The following is an 11,811-nucleotide window of genomic DNA, read 5'->3' as shown; positions in this document are numbered from 1 at the left end:
AATATTACAGTTGTTCTTGAGCAAATTGTTAAGCGCACATATTGCAAAGAATAAGCACTACACAAGAGGCAAACCATTCCAGGTGACCAGCTTTGCCTTACGCTGTGGCATAATCAAGAATGTTTTTAAATGGTCTTTGCTACTAAATATTGCTTAGCTTATCTAAAGACTCTAGTTCCATGCAAAGTCTAAACTCAGTGTTTCACAATTTTGTTGTATACCCAAGTCCCCTTCAAAGCTTACTCTACAGTCTAAGCCGTCTCTTTGGCATGTGAAGAGCTATAATTACACATGAAACCCACCAAAGACTCTGTGAATAGGGCTGCTAATTCAATTTTAGTATTAGGAAAGGACTACAACAGGATCTCTCCTAAAGCAGACCAGGCAACGTAGAAGCTAAAAGGGAGAAGAAGGTACTCTGGGCCAGAAGCTCTCATGTGTCACTTCAGCTTTCAGGTTTAGTGGGGCTATTCTGATGGTTATACAGCAGGATTGGAAACAAGTGACCCTCCTGATGTTGGTATGCTCCTGAGGGTGGTCCAAGAACATCAGGGGAGGGACAGGTATTCCCTATCCCTGCTGTAATGCTCAATCTGGCTTGTCCTCTCAGTCTGGAACTTCCACAATGGTGCATCCTTGAATATGAGAATGCTGCATTTGCTACAACTGAGAAGAGCAAGAGTGCAAATGTTTTAAAACCATAATCAGTTAAAGAAATAACCATTCTAGTAGAGATGGTATTTAGCCTTTGAAAATTATTTGATGTCATTCTACTCTACCCCATCTGCACCCCTAGGAAAGCTGGCCTAACATCACCTTACCCAAAATACCCAGTCTTACCCAAATTACCCATCTGTCTCCTCTTCCCTCAAGGCACCTGGGAACTATATTTGTGGGGAAGTGAAGGACTTCTAGCAGAGTATGCTCAGCCCCCTCGTCAAATATGGTTCTGAGGATTCTTTGAGGGAGGTTAGCACAGAGAAACTGATACGAAAGATTTGTGCAGCGTGGTAGATACAATATGAACTTTACAGTTCTACTAAGTTAGCTCCTATTTCACTTTAATTAAAGCTAGACTGTTTCTAGAGATCTTTTTATTACTTACAGAAAAAAATGAGTACAATTTCCTTTATGTTTAATGATTTATATGCCAAATCAGAATTATTTTACTCTGTCATAAGTATTTATTTATTTATTTGATCTTGTTTTGAGGAAACGGAGAAATCCTTGATTTATGGAGCACTGACATATTATTTGTGCCTTACTTGTACAGCTCTGGTTAGGATTTGCAAGGAGTAAATAAATTCCAGAAAGGCTATTTCAGACCAATTTATTATAAACACACCTTTAAAAATGAAAACCAAGAATGACAATGTAAAGTTGTGGTATAGTAAGGATTAACCCACTGAGCTGTGGTTCAAACTGTTCTATGGAACCCATAGATTGCTAAAATAAAATGTGTTCCCCTCCAGAAGATAACACAGGAAACAAACAAACTTTCAAGACAAACAACTTGGGGATTGCTGTGCAATTGGTTACTTGTATGGGTGTGTTCTAATCTATCCACGCAGAGCGATACTGAGATTTAAGCGTCCAGCCAGTTTGAAAATCACTGACTTGAGAGAAACTGGCAGAGCTAAATATATACATAGCATGGAAAAGTTAAAACTAAGCAGAACTTCTGCATGTACTGTAGATATATGTGAAAGACAAAGCATGGTCCGCATACAATTACTGCATACAATTAAAGCCACATATTCCACAAGAACAGTTTTTCTCCTGATGAAACAGGACTACTTCAAACTTGCCAAATATTTTCCATACAGGAAATAATGCATAGGCTGAGCACATTACAGTCATTTTTGCCAGCACACAAGTACTTTGACAAGTTATTAGTCATGCAAACTGCTGTTGATCAGAGCTTCCAACGTGTGTGTTTACACACAGGAAAACTGACATGGATGCAATATGCAACTCCATGTATGTGCAGGATGCACATTTCCTGTATGGAAACAATCATCTGTGTAGTAGGCTTGACATGTGCTGTGCTCAGATGCTTACAATATTGCCAGAAATGAAAATGCAGCATTGAAGGAAGTTATAGACACCTTTTATTAACCCAGGGGTGGGAGAAATTTTGAAAATATATTCTTTGTTATTATATTAGATTATATGATGCATATCTGAATTGACATTTACATTAACACTACAATAATTGCATATAAAACCTTCCTTATAAATTATCTTCAGAAAATATAAACCTTCGTGTTAGAAATACTCTATTCAATATCTATCTTGCTACAAACTGCTCATTACAAGTCAAAAGCCACACTTTATAGCTTTGAAGGGTTGTACTTAGAAGGCTGGATCAAGAAAGGCAACTATTCTATTTTTATTTTCATAAGCAAGGAGACAGAGAAGCCTTCCAACCGATGCAGTCAATGCACTGATACGGAAGTTTACAATCAACAGTCACCACCTTGTAAACATCAAACTGCTAGTCAAAAATGCATTAAAGTTGTGCTGCTGTAAGCAATGCAAACAACAGCTTTACATTCAACACAGAATTAAAGCCAAACTGCAATGAATGCAGTACCTATTCCAGTCAACTCTCATTCACAACCTATCCTGCCTGAACTACATGGATTCATACAGATATGCACCCATTAGCTTTACATTTTCTTGGAGATCAACAAAATGAGAGCCATGGTTTCAAGTGAGGAAACACTGTAGAGGGAGGGTTAACCCACCTTCCCCAGCACCACTCAGATCTGCTGCTTTAACTGGTCTGACTTGTGAAAAACTTGTAATCTGATCACAGATCTCTACCACAATTAGTACTTTGGCCCTTGCTGTTTCAGCTTAAAGGGGTTGTAGATTAGCCTGTTCAAGGAGCAAATGGAAGCCTTGTTAGGAGTTTGCCTGAGCATGTGTAGGGCTGAAATGGGACAGGCAAATAACTCCTATCCTCCAATATCCCCAATCACTCAGCAGTCAGTCATGTAAAAGTGTAAAGACAGCTGTGTAACTATGTTTAGGTGGTTGCAAAGCTCCTGTGAGCATGAATCCTGAAAAAATTGGAAGTGATATAAATACTATTCAGCTCAGTAAGAGACTGCAAATTTGAACAGATGTCTCATCCCTACCATGTCCCTCTGACATCCATGAAGTGGGCTCCACATTTACAAAGGGTCCTAAAGGGTCCTGCAGACAGAACCAAAGGACAAGAGATATCCAGCACAATACAGTAGGCCCTTGTTAAACTGCTGAGGTTTGGTTCCAGGACCCCCTGCGGATACCAAAACAGTGGTGTAGTAAAATGGAGTTGGCGCTGACTGCACCAAGATTTTGTTCATAATCAACACTGGGCTCTGCATACACAGGCTTCAAGGTAAGCATTAACTAACACAGTCCTCATCTCCCTGTGTGCAATGGACAGAACATCTGCTTCCACAGGCTTCTACTTAGTAAGAAATTCAATTGAAAGTAAACTCTCAATTCACTTAACAGTAGTTTATGGTGAGCCCTAGAGTGGCCATTCTCTTTGGCTGCAGGAATGTCTAGCATTGTGACGAAACCGGACAGCGATCTGATATGTACCACTGGGTCACTCTGGAGACAAGGCAGCCGCTAGTGGAAGCAAGCCTTCTGGCTGGGCCTCCCTCAAAACCGCCCCATGGAGGGGTTGGGGTTTTTTCTTAATGTTGTTTCCGGCACAGCTGTCCTCTTGCATGTTGTGTCTCCCCCTCCCCTTTTTTTAACTCCCTATAAAGCCATGTAGGGGTAGTCTGCTCCTTTTTTCCAATCTGTACAGCCCCTAAATTATATTACTCTGTGTTGAACTATTCTTCAGTACAGAAAAACATAAAACATACTTCCACTAAGTAAATCAGTACTGAATACAATTAATGCTAAAATAGGCAAGTTTAACATATTGTGCTATAGTTGTAAATCCTAGATTTAGTGTTTCGTTTGTCAACAACAGTCTAGTAAGTGTATGTTAAAAGAAGAATTTTAGGACATGAAATTAGAAGCAAGAAGAGGAAAACCAAAAGCTTGTAGTGTGTAGTATAAAAATAGATAAGATTAAGGCAAGATATTCTATCCTCCCGCCAAAGGGTTTCATTTAGTAGTGTGGAAAAGGAAAGTGTTGATGACATACAAGCACTAATATCAACAACAATCTTAATAAACTAAATATTGGGATGCAATGCCTGCAGAGCTATCCCTGTGGATGGTGACACTCTGTCCAAGAGCGTTCTACTTGGTCTTTCCCCATCACCTCTCTGATATGCGGGCTACAAGGCATCCAATCAAGGGAGCAAGAGTAATGTGGGCACTGCAGACATGGAGAGAAGCCAGCTGCTGCATCTTTCTATGTGCCATCTTGGAAGGGACTGCCTTGATCTGACACGACCAGGAACATTGGGGCAAATAATGCCTCTGGTGGAGTGTCGGATGGGTTATGCCACTGGATTAAATCAATTTGCCTTTATCCCACTTAGAGAAATATTGCACAAATCATAAGTAACATAAAATTACCAACTGTCAGCTCTTCCCTAAATGTATTTTCCTCTGGAGAAGGCTGGGCTAACTTAACACTTACACAGGAAACATTAGCATGTATATTTTCTAAAGAGGGATTAAAAATTTACTTTCATAAAACAAGTGATTCCCAGGGGAAGAAAAGATGGAAAAATTGCATTAAAAAGCACAGTACATTGGGATCACTACTTTATTCATTTTTTTTGCACAAAGCAAAAATTGGTTAATGTTTTGTGGAAAGGCTATGTAAAGCACATATCTCTAATCAATTTGTGATGCATAAACATATCTCATGTTAGCCAATGGATAGGCACTGTACAACAAAATGGAATTATTACAGTAGTCTCATAAGCAATGCTTCTTAACCTGAACTGTATTCAGTTTTATCAGGCAGATCCACTTCATCTACCGTAGAAGTGCTGTATTTCTGCTGCAGATATCTTCATCTATCAGCGCCCCACTTCATTGACTGACATGTTCTCATTTCTTGACTCTTTTACATTTCCAGTTTTCTTCTGTTTCTGTTTAGATTTCTTTAACATGTGAACCTGCAATAAAAACATGTTAAAGAATTTTTTTAAAAATTAAAGGCAATATTCTAAAGCAACAAATGCAAAAGAAGAAACTTTTTTAAAGTTTACATCAGCTTTAAATCCAATGCAAAGGGTGCTGCTAGTACCTTTGAGACTCACTGAACAAAAGCTTTTGCAGACTTAACCCTACTTCCTCAGACTAATACAACTATAGCTCTGAATTTAAATCCAGTGTTTTGGGTTTGGTTTTTTTTTTTCACTCTACAGATACTAATAAAATGTGGTCAAGCAGTAAAACACTGCTTCAAGTTACAATTAAAAGGGAGGACATCACTGACACAAGTTTTCTAATATTTCAAAGCATATAAATTGGGGGGCGGGGAACACGTGCCCCTCAACACCTTCCCTCTGAGACAACACCCGGTATTCTACCTAAATCTTTAATATGGTGGTAGAATTCAAAGACATAGCCATGTTAGTCTGGAAAATGAGTACGTAAAGGGATCTTGCAGCATGAGCTTTGGTAGACCTGACCCCACTTCCTCAGATGCATTTGGTCAAATTCATCTGAGGAAGTAGGCTCAAGTCTACCAAAGCTCAAGCTACTAACTATCTTTCAGTTAGTCTGAAAGGTGTTGCAAGATCTCTTGACATACTAAATCTTTAGCATGTGCTTGATTCTTCTAATATATGAAAACTGTAAAGATTATAGATCTGTTGCTGGAATTCAAAGGAATTTTAAACCCTAATGACTACCAGGAGTTTTCAGGCTTCTCCTGCAGTTCCTAAGAAATACTCCTGAAAAGCTCCTTCCAAACTGCATTTCAAAAAAGATGATTGACTGCCGTCAGGGATTGAACACAAACAACACTCTATGTACACGGAAGGGCATTAGGCTCTTTGAATCCTGTCTTGTGTGGATCCAAGCAGAGAGATCTACTTCTCATCACTGCAATAAATGTGTTTCTGAGGGGTATTACCATACAGTGGTACCCCGGGTTACGAATTTAATTCGTTCCGCGGCGCCGTTCGTAACCCGAAAGATTTCGCAACCCGAAAAAGCCATAGCCGCTAGCGCTGGAAAGCCGCGATTTCGTGCGAAAAAGCGCCGAAAAGCACCAAAAATTTTTTCGTAAGCCGGAAAAAAAAACGTAACCCGGAACAGTTTTTTCCTATCTAATTTTTTCGTATCCCGGAAATTTCGTAACGCGGTCATTTCGTATCCCGGGGTACCACTGTACTTTAAACTACAGTAAGCAGTATAGAAATGTACTTACTAATTTAAAATGTAAGTGGGAGGCTCACATGAAGAAAGATTTCATACATAAAACAGAAAACGAAATGTCAGGGGAAAGCCTCTAGCCTAATGTTCCTCTTGGCTTAACTACCTTCCTACATACATGAACGTTTCTCCATGGCCCCTCACTTGTACTCCAAAGTTATAAAAGTGAACGTCAGATTTACTAACTTGCTATGAAGGAGGAGTTAGAGTTAATGATTCAGTCTAAACACACTGAATATCCACTGATTAAGTTGTGATATCCATCACCATGAGTCTGCACATGTTGTCCTTCACAAACACACCAGGAGTGAAAACATTTTGGGTTCATTAATCACAGTTGCTCCAATTTGGTCAAAACAGGAAACTGTGGTGAGCAAGATTAGAAGAAAACAGGAACCATGATTTGAAGTTCAGTTCTGATCTTGGTTTGTTCAAGTCTGGTAATAACTATTTCCTATTTTTGATTAATTAGATAATGGTTGGGCGAAACAGACAGCTCCTTTGGAGTGGCCTGCTGCCACCCCTTTCAGCGCTAGATTAGGGCCATGGCAAGTACATGCCGCAGCCTTGATCCATCCTTTCCCCAGCACTAAAAGGAACGGCAAAGTGCCACTCCTTTTCATGCCAGGGAATGGATGCCTTTGCTGCCACCGCAGCACTTTCTGGTGCTCCTTTTGGCATGCATCATCTGGATGCAGCGCCATAAGAGCACTGTGAAACCACCCGCCATGCAGTCGGGTGGACGATGTGACGTCAGTGTCAGGGCAGCGTTGGGGCATGCTCCGTGCAGACACCACACCCCCACGCTGCCCCAAGGCCAGCATTTAGTGCCGGCCTGTTAACACCCTGTGTTTAAAAAACACAGGAAATTTTCAAAGGTAGGAGAGGTAGGGGCAGAGAGCAGAAGGCTCATGCATATCAGGGTAGACTATGCCCAGGTATAGTCTTCAAATATAGATTAATCTTGAAAATGTTCTTCTAAATATTCAGTGTCTATCAGGTATAGATACAGCCAGCATGGTGTAGTAGTTTGTGCGTTGAACTGACTCTGGAGAAAAGGGTTCAATTCTCTGTTTGGCCACAGAAACACACTGGGTAATCTTGGATGAGTCACACACTCTCAGTCCCAGAAAACCCCTTGATAGAGTCACCTTAGGGGCACCATAAGTTAGAAACAGCTTGAAGGCACACAACAACAACAACAACAACAACAACAACAACGAATTATATATTTTAAGGGAAATGGAATGGTTTGAGTTTTTTAGTTTTCTAAAATTAATATATAATAACAGACACAAAACATTTCAAATACCTTTGGTCCTGCTACAGAGATAATGATCTGGCCAGGAGGCTGGATCCAAGGCTCTCCATCTACTTGAACAGGAATTGGTTTCAGGAGTGTTAAACGGAAGTAGGAACCTTGGGCAATCCGGATGCCTGAACGTAGGCCCCCTTGGACTTGTCCCTACCAAGAGCAATCAGAAAAGCCTTTTTTGAGAAAATATATAATGTTTACATTAAGACAAACAATGACATTTGCAAGATGACCTGTGCAATACTGGTATACTAGATGTTTATATTTCTGAAAACCTTTTACAATCTCTGTGCTCTTGACACTTTCAAAAACATATTTTAAAATATGAACAGATCATGCTCTGAACAGCAACACACTGTATTTTTCTGATCTTCCCTGTAACAATTTAATTTTAGCTGACAAATAAAATACACTCGTCCCTCCATATTTACGGCTTTGACTTTTGTGGATTTGATTATTTACAGATTTTATGTTCTCTAGGAATATCTGGGTCCTCCAGTGCAACTCTATGGTCAACTTTAACCAAAAGTTGCACTGAATGACAGAGATTCTTAGAGACAACACTCCACTAGGCATTTGTAGCTTCTCCAGTGCAATTCTATGGTCAATGTCTGACATATGTTGACCACAAGGTTGCACTGGAGGACCTAGAGTGTCCTAGAAATGTGTTCTCTACGGTAAAAGCAGTGTTTTTGTTACTTGTGTTTTTTCCACATTCACAGGGGTCCTGTGCCCCAAACCTCACCAAATGTGGAGGGACGAGTGTAACTTCCTCTCAAGTCAAATGGAGTATATATATTACTACTTTTTGCACCACAGTGTACTTTAGAATGGATCATATCCAGGACATATTTGAAGATCAGTGGGCTAAACACTGGACTTACCATGTGAACTACTCCAGTGACACCAACAACTTCCAACAAGCCATCATCAATTCTTGGTTTCTCAAACCGGTTATCATTATCAGACCCCCAAAGGTCAGCACCAGATCCCCAACTAAACAGAAAAGAGCAGAACAGGTCAGAACAAAATAGTACAGATAACAATCTATCAATGATGGATTATATGAATTTTCATAAAGATGTCTGTAAGCCAGTGTCTCCTTCATGACTGAACGTGTACAGAAGCCCCATAAGCCAGAAATGACTGGAGACAAAGTGAGAGTCCTCTGTGCTTTTTCTCTTGCCTCAGTATCTGAAGTGGCTCTATGAGCCTCCCATCCTTACAGATTACAGGAGCGGAACTTCAGAGAAGAAAATGAAGAGAGGGCTGGACAACCCTTGCCTCACTGATTCTTTAAAAGCCCAAAGAATTAATTTGATCTAATGAAATGCATTCTCTAATCTTTGCCCATCCGATCCATATTTATGTCCACATCTGGCTAACAGAGAACACAAGACACCCAAGATCACCCAGTAAATTTAATGAATCTGAACTTACTTCAAAAACATAAAAACACAAGAGCTGCTTTTTCATTTAAATTGTGGTATTATTATTTAATACAGTTTAAGTATCAGTTAAAATCAATAACATATAGTAACAGGCTGGATACTATTTGACTATGAAGAGTGAAGAATGCAACAGGCACAAGATTCATTTGACTGGGCAAGGTGCAAAACCACTCCTCACCTACAGGTGTATTTTGCTTTTGATACCCTTGAACTGGCTTCACAGATTAAAAGGGTTTGCAGTTGTGGTCCAACTAGGGTGACACAGAGCCATGTCAACATGGAAAAAGCATAAACAAGGCTGAGCACATATTCTCCCCAGCCCCATTTTTTCTCTAGGAGCCATGATTTATTTAGATTAGTATAGGAATTTTTTTCTGTGGTTTTTTGGGGCTGTGTGGCCACATTCTGGAAGAATTTATTCCTGACTTTTCGCCTGCAATTGTGGCTGGCAATTTCAGATGTTGCTGCACTATATCTCTCAACATTCCTCACACTTGGTTTTATTGCACTCCAACAATTTCTGAAGGGCTGCATAATTCCCACACTGCTCTAAATCAACATCATGGGCTTTGCAGCTCAAAACAATATGGCCCCCATACTGCAGGGAGTATGTTTCCCAGACTTACCGAGGAAACGCAAAACTGCAGGTGACAACAAACCCTATTGAAATAGAACACCTTTTCTAAGATTTTTTAGGTCCTCCAGCATGACTCTATGGTCAACGTCCAGGGGAAGCATACCACAAAATTGAGCTGGAAGACCTAGAAAATGCCTAGAGAGAGCTTATTTTTTTCAGACGTGGGTAAGTGAAAATGCAGAGTATTGGTCCTCCTGATACAGGTATCATAATGTACTTTAATATTCAGGGAAGTGATCAGTACTGAAGCAGATACTTTGTTTTTTACTTAATGATTTGAATAGGAAAATTTATAATGCTTCGTCACAAACAAAAATCATTAATTAACTAAAGTGGAAGTAAAATATAAATACTACTTGGATCTACAATGCTTTACTGGCTGAGCAACAAATACAAGCCAGCAGCAAATGTTCCCACAAATGCAATTTGCACCAGCATGCATAGTAACATCAGGGTTTGTTGGCCATATGATTTATCATTTTATGCCATAAGGTTTTGCTAAAGGAGTCACACCTAAAAGGTATCAGCCTGTGTTTTGCAGATAGGAATCTGAGGACTCATCACTAGTACCTCCAGTTGAAAAATCAACTGGACAGTAGCACATGGGGGTAAACAACCCAGCCTGACACAATGAAGTGTTGTTGCCAGCAGAAACAAAAGAGTACTGAACAGAAAAGATCAATGGTATGATTCAGGAGAAGGGAGCTTCATACAGTCATATTCCTAGCTGAATGGACAAAGGCAGGAGAGAAAATAAACAGAGCAGCAAGTGATATTCTGTTACTGACATATACAAGAGTAGGTTAAACTTATGGCTCCATACATCTGTTATGTTTTGCTGTGGAGGTTGGCATTCCCTTCCTCCCTTTGCAGCAACAAGCCCTTCCCCTATGGACCTACCACAGATTTCCTGAAGCCCCTATACAGTCATTCTGTGCCTGATGAAGAGAAAAGGGTTTGAATCAGCGAAGTATCTGGCTATATCCCATAGTCAAATGCAAAATTATTCCATCAGCTGCTGAAACCTAGAGAACGCTGGTAGAAAACAGTGGATAAGCAATCACTTTGCGTCTGCTACAGGGACATAACCAGACAATTCTGTGATCACTTCCACTTTTCCCCAGGTATAAAAATGTTGGGCAATCTTTCAGCTTATGTGGAAGCCGCGTGCACCATTCATTCTCCTGTTGAGTGGCTTCCGCGTAAGCTGGAAGCCGCGTATGGGGTGCCCGCCTATAGCACGGGCGCACTGTACTCTATTGTCAGAGGCACAAACTCTAATAGATGCATGGGTAATGAAGATAAGACTTTCAATATTTAGAATATTCTACCTGGGAATATTAATGAAGATAAGGCCTTCAATATTTGGAAGCTCAACTTGATGCTGGTCCACTTGAAGCTTTATTTCTTTATGAAGATTTCTGGTGTGACTCATTTTCTGCAATCCAACCTTTACATAGACACCTTTGTTGTGAAACCTAGAGACAGAGATTTTCCACTCAATTTTTATTAAACACATTTTCACTCAACAATTTTAGATTCCACGCACAGCAAGATTAGAAACTGTAAAAACGTGAAAAAAATTAGAAAATTCCAATTCCAAGGGAGATTTTTAAAAAACATACAAACAAACATAAATTAAGAAGATGCTTTGCAAGAGAGGTTGACAAAGTACAGTCTCTCAGTCCGTCCCCAAACCACCCAGACTCTCCTTCTTCTCAGATGAACAGCCATGCCTGGAAGCTTCCATAACCAGTGAATCACATTTTTTAAATGGGGGGTGATAGTAGCCCATGCACTGCCAGTGGCAGAAATGGCCACTGGTTCTGCTGAAACCACCTGTTTGCCCTACAGGTTGAGACTGTCACGGAACTTAAAGTGCCCATTTCCCCAGAAGTGGATTGAATAAGATGCTCAGCCACAAGTTTTGCATTGTATGGAGCCACCACACAGACCGTCTCCTTCCATAAGGCAACCAGCTTTATACTCATGACAAATAATAATAATAATAATGATGATGATGATGATCATGATGATGATGATGATGA

The 11,811-nt window shown here is 40.1% G+C and overlaps 1 protein-coding gene across 1 annotated transcript in view; it reads right to left on the bottom strand.

Annotated features, from left to right (window-relative positions):
- Nucleotides 1-6: 6 nt before the first annotated feature.
- The window catches only part of DGKQ (diacylglycerol kinase theta), an 87,931-nt gene continuing 76,126 nt past the window's right edge, over nt 7-11,811 (bottom strand). Inside the window, exons 20-23 of the mRNA XM_042453333.1 lie at nt 11,095-11,241; nt 8,560-8,671; nt 7,673-7,825; nt 7-5,093 (exon numbers count right to left, since the gene is read on the bottom strand). Coding sequence (XP_042309267.1) covers nt 4,995-5,093; nt 7,673-7,825; nt 8,560-8,671; nt 11,095-11,241 — 511 coding nt within the window. The 3' untranslated portion in view covers nt 7-4,994. The remainder of the gene's footprint in view (nt 5,094-7,672; nt 7,826-8,559; nt 8,672-11,094; nt 11,242-11,811) is intronic.

The sequence above is a fragment of the Sceloporus undulatus genome, chromosome 2 (genome assembly GCF_019175285.1).
Source record: "Sceloporus undulatus isolate JIND9_A2432 ecotype Alabama chromosome 2, SceUnd_v1.1, whole genome shotgun sequence".
In the NCBI taxonomy this organism is placed as follows: domain Eukaryota; kingdom Metazoa; phylum Chordata; class Lepidosauria; order Squamata; family Phrynosomatidae; genus Sceloporus; species Sceloporus undulatus.
This window is presented reverse-complemented; position numbering and strand designations above follow the sequence as displayed.